This window comes from Lepidochelys kempii, chromosome 22 (assembly GCF_965140285.1).
Source record: "Lepidochelys kempii isolate rLepKem1 chromosome 22, rLepKem1.hap1, whole genome shotgun sequence".
Lineage (NCBI taxonomy): Eukaryota > Metazoa > Chordata > Testudines > Cheloniidae > Lepidochelys > Lepidochelys kempii.
The window spans coordinates 7,718,808-7,740,139 of record NC_136401.1 but is presented as its reverse complement, the minus strand read 5'-3'; the positions used below and the strand labels follow the sequence as shown (position 1 = coordinate 7,740,139).

Genomic DNA, 21,332 nt, shown 5'->3' with positions numbered 1-21,332 from the left:
CCTTTGAATAACTTCAGTTTTAACAGGCCGAAGCCAAAAGATGTTCAGATCGTGGTCCAATATCAATAAATAAATGAGAAAAACAGCTCAAACACCCAAGCTCAGCGCAGGGCATTTGTTCCTGTGCAGCCATCTGTCACACAGCCTGCCTTCCATCTGGGAACCTGCTCCAACAGTTCTGTTCCCCGCTCGGACAGAAGGGAGCTCTCCAGCTTTGTGGGATTAAAGCCTGCTTGGGCAGCAGATGCTGTTGCAGGGACACAGCTGTGCAGTCACTCAGTTGGGCTGGCGCTTGCTAAACAACACCTGCGGGAGGCAGTTGTGCTCATGAAACGCGCTGCTCAGAATGCCAGAGAAAGGCTGCGTGTAACCTTTGTGCTTCGCGGCCATGCTTGGGGTAGCAGTGATGTGGCTGATGGTTGACTAGGCTGGCTTCCCTCATTGACAAAATGGCAGAGAGGGGTGGTTTAGAGCTGTGAAACTGCGGAGCGTACAGGACCGGATTTTCAAAAGATCCCTATGGGCAGATTTTTAAAAGACTTGGGTGCACATCTTCAGAAAATCTGGCCCAATGTGTCATGATGGGAGCTCCTGGGTGCAGGGCACTGGATAACCTGTACCTGATAGTGGTTGCTAAGGGAAAAGGTGGTCCAGTATATATCATAGAATCATAGACTATCAGGGTTGGAAGGGACCTCAGGAGGTCATCTAGTCCAACCCCCTGCTCAAAGCAGGACCAATCCCCAATTTTTGCCCTAGATCCCTAAATGGCCCCCTCAAGGATTGAACTCACAACCCTGGGTTTAGCAGGCCAATGCTCATCCCTCCCCTCCCCCCCATATATCCCCTAAAGCTGTGCTTGGAGCTGCAGAATAGAGCTTCTCTGCGGGAGAGGTATTGGAACAAAGTGGTTCTAGTGTGCAAAAATGGCACCTTCCTACTCAACAGAGCTACTCTGCTTGTATTCAGCATCAAAGCTGCTGCCTTTAGTGACATAGGTACATTTTATTGTGCTGTGCTGCTGTTAGCCCAGCAGAGCAAGCTCAGCTCTGGGAGAGGTCACTAGGAGTCTGTTTCTTTTTGTGCATTAGCAACAGAATGGTTTAGCAAGTTCCAATCAGTTACACCTGCAGGCAGTGAGGGGTCCCACAGGTGACATAATTTGAAGGCTCTGGTGTTTCATGGGTGTCGCTGAGGGAAGGAGTTGGCCTGTAGAACCTTCAGTACTGGTGATGAAACAAACAAAAAAACAACCCAGCTTGACTCTCAGATCCCAGGGTAATTTATAAGAATGGCAACAATTAATCTTGTAAACTGGATATTGTTAAACTGGAGTCAATGAGAGACATTAAACGTGGAATCTCCCTCATTTTAGCATGTCATTTTTACAGAGCAGATCTGATAGTTATAGTCATTTCAACAAATCTTGCATGTACTTTGCAGATGCCCAGTTGAGGGCATTTGCATCTGGAGGACTGAATCTGTGACCTCCGTTACAAACATGGAGCCTTAGTTATAACTTTGGATAACGGGATGAAATTAGCAAAGATACCATGGGCTAGACAGACCGATTTGGGCTGAATAGCAGCAGTAATTCCCTAATGGTAAGGGCTTGTCTACGGTTGAAATGATACAGTGGCATCCCATAGCACTTCGGTGTTGACCTTCACTACAGCGACAGGAGGGGATCTCCTGTTAGCATAGGTACCTCACCGCCCAAAGAGGTGGTAGCAGTGGTTGACAGAAGAATTCTCCCATTGATTTCTCAGACCCAAGCTATGTAGCTGCACCAACCTCACTTTTTAGTGTAGACCAGGACTAAAATGGTTGATTAGCCTCTCCAGGAGGCTAATGAAGGGATCAGCGGTTGAATCTTTTAAAACAATAGTAGAATTTCAGCAGCAAACAATCCTGCGCTGCTCCTCACGGCGGCCGCTAGGTGACCCAGTAATAAAGTCACAGTTTCTCCATCGCGGAGCTGAGATGCTCTTGCAATCTCCTAGTGGGACCCCGTTTCCTCTCAAGAGAGCAGGAAAAGCCTGACACAGCTATGGCCTGTACAGCAGGGACTGGGGCAGGCAGTGCCTGTTACTGCTTTACGCAGAAGCACATCACCAACAAATTAAAGATACAGGAAGCAGCGTTACCCGGGGGGGCAATTCTTTTGAACTAGTTTAATACACCTCTGTTATTGTTTCTTTTATGACAAGACCAGGCCACAAGTTATTTAAGGATAAGCCCCTGAGAAAGGGCTCTACAAGGTAATAATTGGCTTTTCCTTGTGATTAAATGCTGTGGCCTCGGCCCGACGAACATTTTTCTTACTCCAGGACAGCAAAAAGGAACTGTAAGAAACAGCAACAGAAAAAACAGAGCAAAATCATTCTTCTGGCATCCCAAGACTTGGAACATTCATGCTGCTGCTTTCAGGGGTTTACCTGGGTGCCAGCCTGAGTGGGATTGGGGGGTAGAGGGTGAGGTTTGGATTTAGAGGAATACATTATCGGGAGAGGGTTAAAGGAAAGTATATAACTAGAGTGATGGAGTGACACAAAGGAGGAAATAACGAGCTAAGGAATCTTTCAGCTATAAAAGGTTCAAATCCAGCCCAATTCAGTAGGTCCCAAAAAAATTCTGAGAACTGCTGAGCTCCCTGCATCAAGTGGGTCTCGGCTTCTGATAGACACGACAGTGCCCATAACAAGTTGCCTTTGGCAGCCTCAGAAGGACAGCCAAAGGGGGGATGGGCCAAGCAGGTGTAAATGCCCTCTGTTGCCTAGTGAAGACCCCCTCCAGGGCCGTATGGAGGATGGCTGCACTGTGCTGCCTTTGTTGTGTGGTCTGAAGATTTCCGACCCCACACCTATCAATCCAGCACATTTTGCCATTGTGGAAATTAAATGAGCAGTGAAGAAACATGGAGGGACTGGCCTGTGCAGTGATGGGACCTGCCCTGTTTCAGAATTAATCATAGAAATGTAGAGCTGGAAGTGTTAGCGTTGTTCTAAGTCAGCCATAAAAATGTTTGCATACCGTGGGGCCATGTGGGTACCCATAGCAGTGCCGCTGACTTGAAGGTATAAATTGTCCCCAAATCTGAAGTGGTTGTGGGTGAGGACACACTCACTCCACCAGGTGTGCTGTAGCCTCATCAGGGATACTGTTCCTGACATCTTGTAGTCCATCCTCATGTGGAATATTGGTGTAAAGAGCTTCTTCATCCATGGTGGCCAGGATGGTGTTTTCAGGAAGATCACCAATGCATTGCAGGTTCCTCAGGAAGTCATGGTGTCTCGAAGATAGCTAGGAGCGCTGGTAACATAGGGTCTGAGGAGAGAGTCCAAATAGCCAGATAATCCTGTTGTAAGAGTGCCAATGCCTGAGATGATGGGGCGTCCAGGGTCTCTAGGTTTATGGATCTTGGGTAGCAGATAGAAGACCCCTGGTCGGGTCTCTAGGGATGTGTCTGTGTAGATTTGTTCCTGTGCTGTGTAGCAGGGAGTTTCTTGAGCTATGGCATAGGTTCTCCTCAGTGGGATCAGAGGATAGTGGCCTGTAGAATGTGGTGTTGGAGAGTTGCCTGGCAGCCTCTGTTCATAATCCGTCCTGTTCATTATGACGACAGCACCTCCTTTGTCAGCCCCTTTGATTATAATGTCAGAGTTGTTTCTGAGGCTGCGGATGGCGTTGCGTTCTGTATAGCTGAGGTTATGGGGCAAGTGATGCTGTTTGTTCACAATTTCAGCCTGTGCATGTCTGTGGAAGCACTCTATGTAGAAGTCCAGTCTGTCATTTCGACCGTCGGGAGGAGTCCCCACAGAATTCTTTTTCTTGTAGTGTTGGTAGGAGGGTTCCTGTGGATCGGTGCGCTGTTCAGTGGTGTGTTGAAAATATTCCTTGAGTCAGAGATGGTGAAAGTCAGCTTCCAGATCACTGCAGAATTGTATCATGTTCATGGGGGGAAAGAGAGTCCCCAAGATAGGGCTAAGTGTGTGGCTGGATAGATTAACAATATTGTTGGGTGAGTTAAGGGTACCACGGCTGTAGCCCCCTGTGGAATGTAGGAGTTTAGATAGTTTACGGTCCTTTTTCCTCTGAAGAGAAGTAAAGTGTGCGTTGTAAATGGCTTGTCTCGTTTTTGTAAAGTCAAGCCATGTGGAAGTTTGTGTGGAAGGTTGGTTTTATATGAGAGTCTCCAGTTTTGAGAGCTCATTCTTAATCTTCTCCTGTCTGCTGTAAAGGATGCTGATCAGGTGGTTCCTCAGTTTCTTTCAGAGTGTGTGGCATAATTCTCACAGATCTTGGGAGACAGGCCAGTCCTCACTTACAGACAGCCCCCCACCCTGAAGTGAATACTCACCAGCAACCACACACCACACCACAGAAACACTAACCCAGGAACCAATCCCTGTAACAAACCCTGGTGCCTACTCTGTCCCCATATCTACTCTAGTGACACATATCTACTCTAGTGACACCATCAGAGGACACAACCACATGAGCCACACCATCAGAGGCTCGTTCACCTGCACATATATCAATGTGATATATGCCATCATGTGCCAGCAATGCCCCTCTGCCATGTAGATTGGCCAAACCGGACAGTCTCTATGTAAAAGAATAAATGGACACAAATCAGACCTCAGGAATGATAACATACAAAAGCCAGTAGGAGAACACTTCAATCTCCCTCGACACTCTATAGCAGATTTAAAAGTAGCCATCCTTCAACAAAATAACTTCAAAAACATGGCAACATGAAGAGACGGGGAGTTACCTCACAAGTGGAGAACCAGTGTTGGCAAGGCCATTCAGTCAGGGTGGATGTGGGCCACTCCCAATAACTGATGAGGAGGTGTTAATACCAAGAGAGGGAAAATTGCTTTTGAAGTGAGCTGTAGCTCACAAAAGCTCATGCTTAAATAAATTGGTTAGTCTCTAAGGTGCCACAAGTCCTCCTTTTCTTTTTGAGACTTCAAAGAGAAACTGCAGAGCTACAATTCATTTGCAAATTTAACACCATGAATTTGGGCTTGAATAGGGACTGGGAGTGGCTGGCTCACTACAAAAGCAATTTTCCCTCTCTTGGTATTAACACCTCCTCATCAGTTATTGGGAGTGGCCCACATCCACCCTGACTGAATGGCCTTGCCAACACTGGTTCTCCACTTGTGAGGTAACTCCCCGTCTCTTCATGTTGCCACTATATTTAAGCCTACATCTGTAATTTTCACTCCATGCATCTGAAGAAGTGGGTTTTTTACCCATGAAAGCTTATGCCCAAATAAATCTGTTAGTCTTTAAAGTGCCACGGGATTCCTCTCTCAAATCAAAGTAAAATTCAAACAAAAAGTGCGAATCGAAAACCTGAAAACTTCCATTTCAAAAATGTCAAAATGAAGCATTTCAATTGGGGTGAGCTTCTTTCTGTTAAAAAACAAAAAACCAAACAAATTCAACATGAATTCGCAAAGTGTTTCAGTTGGCCCAAATCTGCCTTTGTCACCTGAAAAAAGGTTTGTCCAAACAATTTCACCCAGCTCTAATTATGATAATTAGCTGCAGTTTTCCTTCTGGCTTTTCTGACTGAACAGGGCCAAATCCTGTGAGCCACTGAGGGCGCTTAGCTTTGTCACTGCTGCACAGCATCAGACCCCCCCAGCACTTGTCTCTCTGAGCTCCTGAGGGGATCAGTGAGGAACCAAGAGGTGTAGTATTATGGAACCATGAGACTTTATCATCTGGTCCACTCCAAGGGAGAACAACTGTGCCCTAGGGTCATTTCCCCACCCCTTTCTGATCATGCACACACCTGCCCTCCCAGCTGCACACCCTCCTGTGGCCAGTTACAGTAGCTGCTCTCATGGGAAAGCAGGGGATGTATTTTTAGCTTTCAAATGGGATTCAGCCCACTGGCTATCAGTTTGAGAGCCAGCGGCAAAGGACATTTAACTAAACCAATCTGTTTGGAACGCCTGCAAAATCTAGTTGGTTCTAAGTGTATCATTGTTGGAGGAGGCCTGAGCACGTTTGGGTGCAGATCTGAAGGGGCCAAAGGTTAGGTGGTGTTTGAATCTAGGGGTTTGGTTCAACCCATTGGAGAGACAAGAGCCAGTCCTGTTATGCAGATCCAGCTCTCAGTCTGGAGCCAAACTTCAAAGTTTAGGGCTGTTTGGATTGGGCTGTTTAGATTCACGTCCATCTCTGCTTGTCATCTCAGCCTCAGCCTCCTGTAAGGCCTGCTGTTTGGGGCTTTGGTTTTATTTTTCAAAGAGCTACTGCCATCCTTTGGGAACCAAAAGGAAGTAGTTGTTCCCGAAACAACCCTGCCTCTAAATCCCATTTCCCTTCTGCATGCTGTACTAATGCAGCTCAGTGATTTGAGCATTAGCCTGCTAAACCCAGGGTTGTGAGTTCAATCCTTGAGGGGGCCATTTAGGGATCTGGGGCAAACATTGGGGACTGGTCCCACTTTGAGCAGGGGGTTGGACAAGATGACCTCCTGAGGTCCCTTCCAACTCTGAGGTTCTATGATTCTAAGATTCTATGTGGGGCTGTATGGCAATTGCACAGGCCTCAGTTGGGGTCCCAAAACAGTGGCTAACGCCTTGTTCATTACTTAGCCCCTTGTTGCAAAGGCCTCTGCATGCTCTAATGTCATCCAGGCCCTGAAGCACATCGGGAAGGCTTTTCTCGTGGGCTTCCCAACCCAAGCAAAAGGAGGATGTGCCAGAAGTAGCATGAAAATGTTTCTTTTAACTCTCAGTTCGAACCGGCTGGGAAACAAGAATTACGTTTTGCGAAACACTGGGGGTTTTGAAATTTGATTTTGTTCTGCATCAGAACATAATGATCTTCTGCAGTTGGGGGAATGGAGTGGGGCTGGATGGGGGAGCGGGGTGTGTAACCATTCAGCTATTGCTTTGCTTTCACTGGCTTTGACCAGCAATTCTTTCACAGCAACATGTTTTGATTTTGACAAACCAGCATTTTCCATTGAAAAACTCCTGCCCAGTTATACTCCCAGTCCAGTGTTATAGATGTCAGAGGTTTGGATGAGGCTCCCACCATTTGGGTACTTAACTGAACCAAACTTCTTAGCCTGCTGTACCCAGTCACTGGTACTGTACAAAACCTTGGGCTTAATGGATTGAGAGCAGCAGCCCTCCCAGTTGATAATACTGAAGATGTATTAGACAGACAGTAAATGAAAATATGCTACTAGAGAAAGTAAAAACTGAAGCTTGTCCTTTTGCAACCCCTAGAGATTACTTTATCTCCCTGCTCACCTTCTTCCAGCGTGATCACACACAGGAAGGTTTCAGTGGCCTATCTGCATTCTGCTTCCTGCTGGTGTTGTAGAGGTCACATTTTGATCCTTCAGGTCAACATGGAAGCCCACACAGACTGCCTAGCTCCCAAATGCTCTAACCTTTTTATAATCATCATTCTGAACTTTCCCGCATTTCAAAGCTGGTACCGTGATCACCCCTCCCCCTCGCTCATGAACAGAGACTGCAGTACTAATTCTAGGGCTGCAGGCCTCTAACACTTGATCTAAAGCAGCGTTTCCCAGACTGTGTTCCGCGGAACACTGGAGTTACGCCCCATGGGAGTAGGTGTTCCGTGACAGAATCGTAATTAAAAAAAAAGGGGGTTGTACTCCTTTATACGCGCGTTCCAGTTATTTTAAATTTGTATTTTGCTTTGTTTTATAAAATAAAACATATTTGAGCATAAATAACGCAATTTTTTATTTGAAAACCAAACGACTACAAAATAATATTCGAAGTGTTCCGTATACCAGGTGTTCCATGGCCAAAAAAGGTTTGGGAAACGCTGATCTAAAGGATTATATTCAACTGGACACACTATAATTCCTCACTTCCTGTGATCAAGAAGCTGTGCAGTGTTGCTGTGCGCTGTTAAATAGCTGCTCTGCTCCACCTCAGAGGTGGCTGCATTTCAGTGGTGTACTAATCAACCGCTACGTATTACTTAAGTACCTGGTCGAGTGTTGCAAAGCTCAATTAATATTTGCAGAACACATTGCGGTTCGCCAGTTGCAAACAGCAAACATGTCATTGAGAGAGAGTCAATTTCTTTACTGTAGGATCTATTTATGTTGACAGTCGTTATCGGCAATCACATATGTTGGGAGGGAGTTTGCTCGGCTGTCATGACTGCCTGCAAATAACAGCTTCGCTCTCTCTTTGCTCAGATCTGAAAGGCGTGGTTTCAGCCAAGAATGACATCCGTGTAGAGATTGTACATAAGGAGCCTGCCTCAGGCAGGGAGACAGAGGAACACCCGACTATCAAGCAGCTCATGGTAAGGATTCATTGCCTTTCATGTGTTACTCCGTGTAACCTTTGACAATAATGAGGGCAGGCACGTGCAGGTCGGTGCACTAATGCCTGCCGAAGGCAATGGCTGCTCTGCCAAGATCTCACACCCGTCACACCGACTTGTAAGTTTCACTGCCATAAAAACTCCTCACGTGCAACTTTGCTAATGAAGAGGAAGAGCCAGGAGAGGTTTATTAGCGTAACTCAGCAGCTCCCAGGGCTAATTGCAAGGAAAGTTTGCCACCGCAAGAAGGAAATTGCTGCAAACGTGGAGGCACAGTAGGTCAAACAATATAGAATAATAAACTAATTAGTGGGGAACAACTGTGCTAGGCTGAAAAAAAGCCTTGGAGATTTATATGTGCACAAGAAATGGATTTGCATGTAGTCATTTGTAGGTAGAGGCGGTTAATTTTTGCTCGTGTCCTGCCCTCCCACCATGCCAATGTCATAACTTGCAGCTGCAGTAGCCTCAGGCTCTCACCGCTTAGGGGCATTAGCTGAGCCATCAGAGTTCCCAAGAGAGTTGGGAGAACTGCAGGAAGTGGCATGGGTGAGCCAGAAGGCGGCGCACTCCTCTCAGACAGGAGTGAGCCAATGCCCCACCATGATGCTAGGCAGCCTTAGGCACCTGGAGGTGCTGTCTTTCTGGGTTAATAAAGACCTCCAGGAGACCCTGGCCTGTTACCAATGGGGGTTAATACAGCCTGCATCTTTGTCCAGTGGACAGAGTGGCTCAAACAAGGGGCGGGGGCTCTGACCTCGAAGGGTATGTCTAACCTGCAACAAAGACACGGCGAGGGGAGTTGGGTTTCAGAGCCCGAGCTTCACTCCAAGGAGGAATGGCTATTTTTAAGTACCCTAGCACAAGCCTGAGGCAGTAGACCTGGGCTCTGAGTCTCCCTGCCATGGAGGTTGGTTTTTTTGTGTGCAGTCATTGGTTCAAAACTAGCCTGAGTCATTTGTGATGGAACGTCCTTACCCCCAGAAGGCTGTTGGGGAGCCTTGTGAAATGAGCTGGTGGGAGCGGGCATCTTAGTCCAGCTGAGGAAGAAAAGGGTTCTGCACCCCACTTGCCCGTTTTGGGTTGGTTACGGAGACATGACTCTCCCTTTCCTCCCCCAGGTGGGTCATGGCTAGAGTATATTGACTGGCATAAACTTGCACTGACTGGCATGGTCTGTGCCCCAGGGACTTGCTGGGTCTGCTAGTTCAACCTCCTCAAATCAAGATTCCCTAAGCCAAGGTGCCTGCACAGCAATCAGCACCTGCTTAGGGAGAATTATTGCTATTACAGGTCTTTGTAACTGGAGGCCAGTGGCCAGCATGTGGAGACGAAACCTCCATCCACAGATCTTCCCCTGCTTGTACAGAAATGGGGGATAGTAGGGTTTAGGGCTGCAGCCACTTCCTCTCCATTTGCCCAGGGTTAGAGATCCATGTGATTGAGGAAGCAAGCTGGGGATACATACATCATGCTCCATGGGGATTGCGGGGGAAGTTACCCTAGCTTGAATCTGTGCTACATTTTCTTCAGATGCATCATCCACAGTGGGGAGCCCACCCACCCTGTGAAAAAGTTGGAGAGAGGCAGCCACAGGCACGGAGCTGAATAGGATGCGGGGGGCACCCTGTGAACACAGGAGACTCTGGGCATTTGTGGGCCTGATCTAAGATTTCTCCTGCAGGATGGGTCACCCCACTGCCAATGGAAAAACCCAGAGGAGCCTCCTGGGCTCAACCTATCTCTTGCTATGCAAGGGCAAGGATGAGCTCATGCCTCTGCCGTTCTCCATGTCCAAGAGCAGCTCTGCCCTTGCGGTCACTTGCTAGTGTCGTGTTGTAAATGACTAACAAGCAAAACGTACCGGGAAAGAAAACTGAAGCGTAACAAGCCATCCAGCCATAAAAGCAGAAGTTAAAGGGAAATGCAAACAGACAGTTTGTTGCATGTTTGCACAGTTGTTTGGTGGGGTATTCCCCCCCACACACACACCCTGAAACCCTCCTGATGTCTGTGGTGGCTTTCACACCTCTACTACTGCTTTAAATTACCAGCCAGGGCTTATCACAGTGCATTCACTCTCCCTGTGCAGAAGGCTTCTCTCTGAATTATCAGTGGAAGCACCAGCTTGAGACAGAGCTTTGTGGGATGGGTAGAATTGATTTTAGACTATACATGTGTACGCCTAGGAAGCCTTAAAATTAGTCTGAAAGCTGGAAGAGTGCAGAGATCAGCTATTCCTCATTATTCTGACACTGTACTAGAATGGCCACTAACTGAATGGGGAATTTTATGTTTAGGCCTTAATTCTCCAAGGTGCTAACACACTTCCCCCTGCACAGGAGCTAAGATCAGATATAGAAAATGGAAGATACCCAGCAGCTGATCCAGATCTTAAAGGGGGCACCTAGGAACGTGAGATGTGATTGCAGGGCTCTCCTGTGTGATCTCCGATTAGATTATTCAGTATATAAATATTTCTAGCAGTGCCCTGGGAATGCCAGGAGCTATGCAAACAGCAAAGGATGCAGATGCACTATCCCCAAGGACTTTACAAGTCAAAGAGGAGGATTCTAAGAGAAACAGCTTCCTCTGAGGGCACAACCATAGGACAGGGAGGCCAGGGGTCTGCGCTGGGCTCTGTTGATGTGATGTGGGGAAAGGTAGGTCCCTGCTGAATGATTCTGTTATCCCTGCCTGTGAAGTGGAACTAATGAACAATAAAGCCCACTTTAAATAACCAACAGCTCTCAAAAAGTCGCTGTTATTGAGGAATCACAGTAGAATTCCAGAGATTGGTGCTGGGCCCCAATGCTTTTTATCCGCTCTCTGGAGGTAAATATAAAATCACTGCTAATAAGATTATGGATCACATAGAGAATTGCCGAGTGGTAAAGAATGACGGGAGCAGTCAGAGATTGCTTTGTAAGCTAGGCCCATTCCTGCCAAATACAAGGTCATCCAGCTAGGAACAAGGAATGGGAGACTATATCCTGGAAAAAGTGATCCTAAAAAAATGTTTTAAAGGTCACCCAACTGAACATGAGTTCCAAGGGCTAATGCTGCAGCAAAAAGGGCTAATACAGTCCTTGGGCATGTATAGAGAGGGAAAATCCCTGCCCTGTTTATGCCCTCACAAAAGCTCATGCTCAAATAAATTGGTTAGTCTCTAAGGTGCCACAAGTACTCCTTTTTGCGAATACAGACTAACACGGCTGTTACTCTGAAACCTGATGTTTTTATAGTTACCAGTCTGTTGTAGCTCAAGTCAATCTAATGGCCAGTTAGACTGAACACGAGTGAGGAGCTCGGTTCTGTCGCTCACAATCCGATGCTCCGAGGTTTTGCAGGACTGAACCCAGAGTTTCATGGCAAAACACCCCAGCTTTATACTTGTAAATTCCCATTTGAGTCCATGCATTTTGCAATGTCCTCCTTAAGTGGTGGTAATCTTGGGGTTTTCTGCTGTTATCATTTGATGGTTGTTGTCAGGCTTCCCATCGTTATCTCCTATTTGTTGTCTTGCCTTCCAGGGGTGCCTGCCTCACCTCTGAAGTTGTTAATGCTGCTAACATGTTTAGCATCAGATACAATGGATGTTTTCTGATTGTCTCCTGGTGTTTCCAAGTCTCTCACTTTTTCTTGGATGTCTGTGATGGCTTTCACACCTTCTCTTTTCCTGATGCATGCATTCCTCATTTACACAATCAATCTCTCACAGAGAAGACAGCAGTATTTTATATTCAGCAAAATACATTAAACTTCACTAAATCTTGTGGTCAAAACAGTTTACATTGTGGCTCAGGCCTTTAACATTCCTTTAATCTAATTAACATAGACACAATACAAGATCCTGTCTTTTACTCACTAAACCTTAAATCAAAGAAATGTGTATTTAACTAGAGTACCTAATTTGTAACCCAGAGAGGAAACCATAGTAGACATTATAACTTATCCTAAAACAAAAGGGTGACCATAATCAGTCATAAGGATTGTTCTGGTCTGTCCCTGCCTTATCAGTACAGACGCTGGCAGTCTATCAGATGCATTCCTACCAATGTCCCAGAGGGTCAGTCTTAAAATGAAATCAAGACATACATTAGTACCTCTATTCTTATAGTACAATTATAAAATCCTGCTCCCATGCTGGAATACTGTGACCAGGTCTGGTGTCCACATTTTTAAAATGATGTTGAAAAATTGGAGAGGGTGCAGAATAGAGCCACAAAAATTGAGACCTGGAAAAAAATGCCTTACAGGAGAGAGTTAAAGAGCTCAATTTGTTAGTTTATCAAAAAGACAGAGGCAGCTTGATGGTCAGCTTCACACAGCAGTCACAGCATCATAGAATATTAGTGTTGGAAGAGACCTCAGGAGGTCATCTAGTCCAATCCCCTGCTCAAAGCAGGACCAACCCCAACTGTGGAACTCACTGTCTGCGAATGTTGAAGGCCAAAACTATACCTGGATTTAAAAAAAAAAAAATTAGATACATTCAGGGAGAATAGATCCATCAATGGCTATTAGCCAAGATGGTCAGGGATGGGACCCCATGTTCTGGGTATCCCTAAACCTCTGACTGCCAGAGCTGGGACTGGAAGACAGATCACAATAATTACCCTGTTCTGTTCATTCCTTCCAAAAGTATCTGGCACCAGCCACTGTCAGATGACAGCTAGTGAGCTAGATGGACCATTCGTGTGACCCAGTATGGCCGTTCTTATTACCAGGTTTCTGCACCTTCTTTAGGAGAACATACCAAGTATGAAAGTGTTCTTTAACTTCCAGCCATTAGTTCTTGTTTTGCCTTTCTCCACTAGCTTAAAGCCAGACAGAAGGCACAAGCTTTTACGTGAGGGTGATTAACCATTTGGAACAAACGAGAAGGAGAAGTGGCAGTTTCTCCAGCTCTTGAAGTTTTCGAATGAACACTGGAGGCCTTTCTGGGAGGTGCTTTAGTCAAAGACACGTTATTGGGCTTGAGTAACGGGGTGAAATGTAATGGTGTATGCTACGCAGGAGGCCAGGCTAGAGGATTTAAGTCCCTTCTGGCCTTAAAAAAAAAAAAAAATCTCTATATGATAGAGACCCTCCTTTATAAAATATTTTAAGGCCTGTGTATGGAAAATGTGGTCAGAGTCTCAAATCCATTGTGGGCTCTGAAACCCTAGCTGGGTACATCCTGCCTGTTAAATCAGCATCAGTGAAGACTGCATAAAGCATAACAAGCCTTGCTGACTCTCCCACAGCCGCCCAGAGCTAACTGTTACAGTAGCTATTATTGCTAGTAGCATTACGGAGGCCTCAGCTGAGCTCGGGCTTACAGTGCCTTGGGCACTGTACATCGTAAGGGACAGTTCCTGCTCGAAAGACCTCAAGCTAACTAGACGAGGTGATTCACTCCAGGTCACAGAGAGCCAGGAGTTGAATCGAGGTTTCCCAAGTCCCTGTCCAGTTGCTAGACCAGGGATCAGCAACCTTTGGTAAGCCCCCTGGCAGACAGGGCTGGTTTGTTTACCTGCCAAGTCCACCGGTTCGGCCGATCGCGGCTCCCACTGGCTGTGGTTCACCGCTCCAGGCCAATGTGGGAGGGCATGGCGGGGGCGGGAAGCGGTGCAGGCCGAGAGACGTGCTGGCCACCACTTCCTGCAGACCTCATTGGCCTGTAGCGACGAATCGCAGCCAGTGGGAGCCACGATCGGCTGAACCTGCAGACGCAGCAGGTAAACAAAGCGGCCTGCCAGGGGGCTTGCCCTGGCGGGCCGCAGGTTGCCATTCCCTGCACTAGACCATGCTGCAGCCCCATGACTCAGACAGAGGGAGCAGGTACAGAGTTAAGGTAACATTCTTCACCTCTGGACAGTGCAAAGTACAGTCACTCTCCTGCTGTATATTCCTCACTGATTGTCCAGCATTGTTTATAGCAGGCCATTTTCTGATGCTCTGGCCCTTGGGGAGACTATTCCCCAGCCAACTGCCTCTTGCTGTTAGCAAATGTTTCCTTTAACTCTGCTGCAGTAGGAGGGGAGCGAGCAGAGCCCCTGGTTCACCCCCGCAGATTCCCCTGATGCCCTGTGCTTTCCGGCAACAGCTCCATGCTCAGGCTATTGCATGGCCAGTCTCCAGCTGCTAAAGAGGTTCCTAGCAAGAGACTCCAAGTTTGTCAGTGGAATGACAGATAAAATTCATCCTTGCTAAGGAGCAGCCATGACAGCCCGCTGGCAGAGATGCAAGTTGCAATGAGGTGGGAAATAAGAGGGAAACTAACCACGGTGCTCACACCTAGTGAGGTCATTGTGGATGGCAGAGGTGAGAAAGGGATGGTCATGAAAAAATAAAAAGTTGTGTGGATGTGCTATGGAGCCCTCTAGGGGAAACCTGGAGACAATGTAGGACAGGAGACACTTACTCTTATTTCTCACCCGGAATCTTCCCATAAGCCTCCATTCTATTTAGATCATGCTTAGACAAAGTTGCCGAGATCAGTTTTGGGAGGGAATCACTGGCTCAAAATCTAAGGGTAAAAGAACCTCCCAGATGTGGAAAAGGGCTCATGTGGGGTCTGATTTTTCAGGTGTTCGGCACCTGCAACTGGATGCCAATCTTCAGTAGAGCTTAGCTTCCATTAAGACACCGAAGTAAGGACCAGATTTTCAAAAGGGCTGAGTCAGCACCCACATACTGTGCTGAGCACCTTTGTAAAATCCGGCCCATAACGCTGTGAAGGGAAAAGAGAGACCGTGCCCCCATCCAAACCAGTAAGAGCAAGTCAAACAGGGCAAGGCATATTAGAGGAGGCTTTCTAAAACTGCTTTTACAAGTCTATCAAGGCAAAAGGCATATTAGAGGAGGCACATTGGTAAATGAGGCAAAGGATGAAATCAATTATGCCTCTAAAAATCAATGAGGTCCTGAACTCCAGACTTAAAAATAAATAAATCTGTCTTTGACAAGAGCAATGAAAGAGAGTAAGTGGGGTAATGGAGAAGTAATGCAGCCTCTTAGTGCAGGTGTGTGTCATAGGGATAGGAAAAGTGTGCGCACGTATTACACGTTGACGCAAATTGTACTGATCCTGCGTCTGTATCACTTGAATATGTGGAACGTTACTGATGCTAACAGTGTTTTTCTGGCTCAGATGTCCTCCTCCCCCGCCCTTCATATGGTGCTTGTCTTCTTTAAGGGGGCTCTCTGACCCATCGTAGGTGATACTGGAAAATGGGTAACATAACAATGCAGGGGAGGCAGGGCTTAGACAAGATGCACGGATGCAACTCAGACGGCCAGACAGCATGATGTATAGCCTAAGATGGTAATGAACTTATAGACACATGAGTAATTGTTTGTGAAACACCAAGGGAGAGATGTGGAGGTCATAGACAGCTGGAGAATTACAAATGATACCAACTTTCAGGCAAAGGAAAAAGCATAATCCTGGCAATTGCTAGCCAGTCAGAGAATCCATAGCAAGAGAAAACTCAGAGAGGGCAAACTCCTTAGCCTGGTGCTATAAGGAGCAGCTCGTACCAGGCAAACATGCTTGCTTTGCGGACAGAATTACAACTGAGCAGAGAGAGGGGCTACGCTGGCTGGAATACATTGGATTTGAGGAGAGCATTTGACACAACATCTCATGAAGTTTCATAGAAGTAATTCAGACGGGTGTGGACATGCACCCTGGCTGGCATGTGGATTGAAGGCCAATGATAAACAGCACTATATCGAGTTTGGGTTGGAGGGGAGATGAGATGTGGGGCGCTCTGTTGTTGATGATGCAGTGAGAGCGGTTTTATTTAACATCTGCATTAATGAGCTCCATGTAGAGTACTCACCAGGTTTAAGAAATTCACAGCTGATATTAGCTTGTGAGGTGTGAACATCAGAGAGGGCAGAGCGATCATTCAAAGGGACACACAGAGGCTAGGCCTGTGGGTGGGAAATACCATAAGACTCAGCTGGGGGAGGTGGGGGAATAATTCGGGCTCTAGGGCCTCCATGGGAGGGTGAAATTTTGGAAGCAGGAAGAACAAGCCAGACCTTGGGGAAAGGAGTTTGCAGTGGGAGACGGTAGGAGAAAAGGTCAGTGCCATCCTGAGCATAATTCCAGAGGCTTTGGGCCATAAGTCAGGGAGATGATGGTCACCCCGTACACTGCTCTGGGGAGAGCTCATGGGGGATAGGATGTCCACGACCAGAGAGCATTGAGAATGCTCAGAGGGTGTTTAGAGAAGGGCCACTCAGCATGGCGGAGCACAGATTTAAGAGGAGAGAATAAAAGAGGCATCGTACATTGGGACATCACAGCAGGGAGGCTGGCAGGCCACCGAGACCAGAGGGATTCGTTAGTGAGGCTACAGGGGTAGAACCAGGGGCAAAGGGATGAAATCAGTGTCAATTTTCCCTTTCTGAAGTATCAGGAAACATTTCCAGATGGTGAACTGTATCAGGCTATGGAATTGTGTCCCAAGGGAAGAGGTGAAACCGCAGCATCAACATTTTAAATCCAGACTGGACAAGGCACTGCCGTCAGTCATCATGCACTGGGTTAGGGGCATAGACTGAATTACCTAGTAGATCTCTTCCAGCTCTAATACAGGGAGCAGCATAATCTAGTGGGTAGAGGCACGAGACCTTAGTTCTGTTCCCACCTCTGGCACTGAGGCGGTGTCCTCCCCGGGCCTCTGTGACTCCGCTTCACCAGCTTTGCTTTTCAGTGCAAGAGTCAGTCCTATTCACTTGATGCCTCAGTCTCGCAGGGGCCTCAATGTTTGGCACACTGAGGATACTGGCCATTCTGCCCTGTTAAAGATTGTCCCTTCTGTTACCAAGAAAGTGGCTGATGCTAATCGGATTTGCAGATGACACAAAGCGGGGGGGGGTTGCCAATACTTCAAAGGATAGAGCTAAAATTCAAAGAGAGAACGGGGCTAGAGATGACAAAATGAAATTCAGCAAAGACAAATGTAAGGTGCTACACTTAAGGAAGAAAAAACAAATGCAGAAATACAGCCTGGGGGATAACTGACTGAGAAGGATCTGGGAGTTGTGGTGGATCACAACCTCAACAGGAGTCAGCAATGCGATGCTGTTGCAAAAAATGCAAATCCAGTTTTAGGTTGCATTAACAGAGGCATAGCGTGCAAGTCACAGGAGGTGACAGTATCACTCTTTCAGCCATGGACTTTCTCCTGGGGTTACGGGCCTAAGCCACTTCTCCCAAAAAGTGAGGAGTTGGAAGCCCCCTATGGCCAAGTGATCAGAGCACTAACCTAAGCTGTAGGAGACCCAGGTTCACAGCCCCTCTCTGCCAGATTTAGAGGAGGAATCTGAACTCTCATTTATTGTCTCTAAAAAATGCATCCTAACCACAGGGCTTGGGAATTCTGAGATTAGCCTCCCTGTTGAAGAGATTCCACCTGGTATAAATTAAATAGAGGGAACTCACCTGGCATGTGGGTGGCCCAAGCTGAGTGTCCCATCCCCTGGGCTATAGTGCCATTCTGGCTCTCTCTCTGGCCAAAGGCACATTTAATTGTTTATAGAAAGAACTTTATTCCCTGGTTCCACAATGGAAGAAAAGTGCTCGCCTAAAAATAAATAAATAAATAAAATCAGCTTATTGCAGGACTTTTAATTTGTCACGTCTGGATGTTGCTCTGCTGTTCCTGCATTCAACATCAGAAATGCCGGGATCAGCCCCATGATCCATCTAGTAAAAAAATGTGGGATAACCCCCCAAGAGTTAGGGACTGGTTCAACGTGGAAGGAGGGTTTTTTATATCCCGTCTAAGGCTTGGTTTTACTGTTTACTACTCTAACTTTGCATAACCTTGTTAACCATCCAACTGTCCAGATAAAGCGCTAGCCGGCTTTGAAAATCTCCACTGGGGTTTTTGTTGGTTTGTTTTTACCGCAGCCAGTCCCAAAGTGAGCCCTCGTCAGGGAATCAGACAAAGCTGCAGCCTTTGGAATCTATTAACCAACATCCAGCCGCTCTGTTAGGTTTTGCCCTGCACAAGTTTAAAGCCACCAAGAAGTGTCATCCAATTATACTACAAGCAGGAAACATTATAATTAAATTCCAGGGGAAAAAAATACATATCAGGTCTCGGCAGGTGTGTAACTTTGAATGTGCCAATCTGGACAAATTCATCACTGCCTATCGGCTAGGGACCTGACATGGAAATCTGCAGGGAGAACTCTTTTAAAAACATATTGTCTTCAATAATGAAGCCAAAGAATTTAATATCCGGTCGGTTGAATTTAACACCCCAGATGAAAGCGGCTTCATTTTGCAGCATTAAATGAATGAATCCTTCAGCATGCACAGGATTAGACTGCACAAGTCAGGCAGGCTAGGAAAGAGGCAGGAAGGCCCAGTGGTTAAGGCACTACCATGGAAACCTGGGTTCAGCTTCCTGTTCCAGCCCATGCTGCATGCGTGACTTTGGGCAAGTCACACAGCATCACCTATGAAAGGGGGAATAACGCCACAGCCCTGCCGCACAGAGGTATTGCGAGGTGAGCTGATACAATAGTAATGATATGTCAGATTAATAGACAGGAAGCAGGGCTGTGGCTTTCAAGTCTCAGGGGCTGTGGCCCCTCGCGCTCTCCAGGACTTCAGGACTCAGCCCTCCAGGCAGGTCACTATATTGTTTTCCCCTTCCAGGGTATCAATATCTTGCCAGACCAACTGTCCAGCTGTCACCTTCAACAGTCCTGAGCCCCTTCCCAGCGGCTGCTAGGGGAACCCGGGCCCTGCACCCTCTCCGGGTTCCAGCCCAGGGACCCTATAATCAGTAGCCAAAGTCTACACTGTCTCAACCCTTGCTGATCTCTCCTGGGGATTCCTTCCCTGAAACTCCTCTGGATAAACCTTTTCCATCAAAAACAGGATCCCAGGGCTTTCGCTTCCCACTTCTCTGTGCCTAGTCTCTCCCTGCAGCCCCCTTCTGCTCTCATCTGCCTGGCTTCCTGCCCAGCTGGGCTTCATCATCAATTAACCTTCATCAGGCCCTGGCTCTCCCCCAGGTGCAGCCTGTAAAGTTAATTGGCCCCTTCTGAGCAACTTTAACCCCTTCAGGGCGGGTGTGCAGTGAACAGCCCCAGCACAAGTGCTTATTAAAGTTGCTGACACTTCCCATTATAAGATGCTATTTTCAGTGGCAAAAACTTTGCCAAACTTTACCATTTGGCCTGACGTTTCCCAAGCCATATGTTGTTTGGCCCATGTTAAAAAAATTCTGGCAATCTTTCCTTTGGGCAGTGCTATTGCCCTCATGCTTTGGAGCAGGGACTGGAAATTTGGCAGAAGGGGGTGGCTTTGGTGTCAGGGATGGGCCTTTTGCCATCACTGTGAAAATCCACCCAAATTATAAGCCTTTGAAATAGTGCAGTTCGCACATGCTCCATAGATACTTGCTCAAGCTTCAGAGTTAAAATTGCTGATGTTTCCCTTTGCACTGAGAATGCTCCATCCTGGTGCTAAGCAGGATGTTCCATACAATTGTAGCTATGGGGTGCTACAGGCTGGATCCAGACACCAGAACGGAGAGCGGGGAACCTGTGCACTCAGTGATCCCCCCAACTGAGCCAAGAAAGCTGCCGGATTTGAATGCAGAGAGACAAGAGCTGGACCGGGGGAGAATGGGAAGAATGGGACTGGAGGCAGAGCCAGAGAGTTCGGCTGGGGAGAGACTGAGACTGGAAGCAGGCGTGGGAAATGAGGGGGAGTGGAAGCCTGTGACTGAGAGTGGGAAGTGTGGGAAATAGTATGAGGCCGTGTCCTATCATGATGGTGTATAGGCGCAAGGGGGACAAATGAAAGTCACCCAGGCCACCTTAATTCTAGCATTTTCTAACTTCTGAGCGCTTGGCTTTGCAGCCTTAAAAATGTTCTTTTAACGTTGTTTGTGTACAATGTGTGTAAACGGTTAACAAATGGAAAACATGGAACCTGGTGTCTGGCTTTGGTAGGAGGAGCCTGTGAATGATGGTGCTCTGCAAATGGCTTCCGGCGTACAGCTCCTTAGGTGAATGCTCATCAGGTGCTAACTCAACCGGAGGGCGTCGCCACTCATACCCTGTCCCTCCCCACCTCTGGAACAGTGTCCGTGCTACCCACCTGGCATCAGCACAGGGACCCAATGGGAGGGGATGGCTCTTTGCCCCTTCTCCTCCTACTCCTGCCCAGGCTCCGTTTGGACCTACACTGGCTCCTCTCAGTGGTTGCCTTGGTGGCAATGACATGCCTGCCTCCCTCTCAGAGGAGCACCAGCCATTTCATGGGGTATTCTGCTTCCAGCAGCAGCCAGTCCAAAACCTCTCCCACAATGCACCTGGCTAAGTCCTCTCTCTCTGAGCTGACACCCTGAAGGACTAGGCTTGGTTCAGCCAAGAGCTGTAAATTTCTCTACCAAAACAGAGCCAACCAACAGCAGAGGCATCCAAGCTGGAAGGGGAAAATCAACAGCCGCCTCAAACTGCAACTGTTCCCTTGGCCGTGGGATGGGTCTCCGGATGGCTCCCTGTGCAGCCATAACTAGTCCCGAGAACGACAGACAATGGATGCTGGCAGACAGCGCTGCCAGGCAGAATTAGGGACTGTCTTAGTGTTCCCAAGATCCGGATATGTCCTTGAATTCAGCAGTCCAGGCAATAAGTTCATGGCAGCCACTCAGCTTTAACAGGTCTGTGGGTAGCTTTATCACCAGCCATCTGCGTGACAACAGCATGACCAAAGGACAAAAGCATATTGGTATCTTAGTCCATATGGTGGCCAGGAACCCAGGGCCAGACACTGGCAGAGAGCTGGAACACACAGAAAGTGTGTATTTAACTAACAGAGCAAAACTCCCCCTCGTCGGCTCGCAGAGAAAGCTCTTCTCCTGGTCCTGGGAGCAACAGAGGGCTGTGAGTCCAGCTAGGGCATTAGCGCCCCGTAGCGCTGCTCGTCAAAGCTTTCCCTCACTGCCACC

General features: G+C 47.4%; 1 protein-coding gene across 2 annotated transcripts in view; it reads left to right on the top strand.

Annotated features, from left to right (window-relative positions):
• Positions 1–21,332, top strand: part of KIRREL3 (kirre like nephrin family adhesion molecule 3) — a 725,113-nt gene that overhangs the window by 689,544 nt on the left and 14,237 nt on the right. For both annotated transcript variants that reach the window (XM_073320928.1, XM_073320926.1), the window contains one exon: positions 8,222–8,331. In XM_073320928.1, coding sequence (XP_073177029.1) covers positions 8,222–8,331 — 110 coding nt within the window. The remainder of the gene's footprint in view (positions 1–8,221; positions 8,332–21,332) is intronic.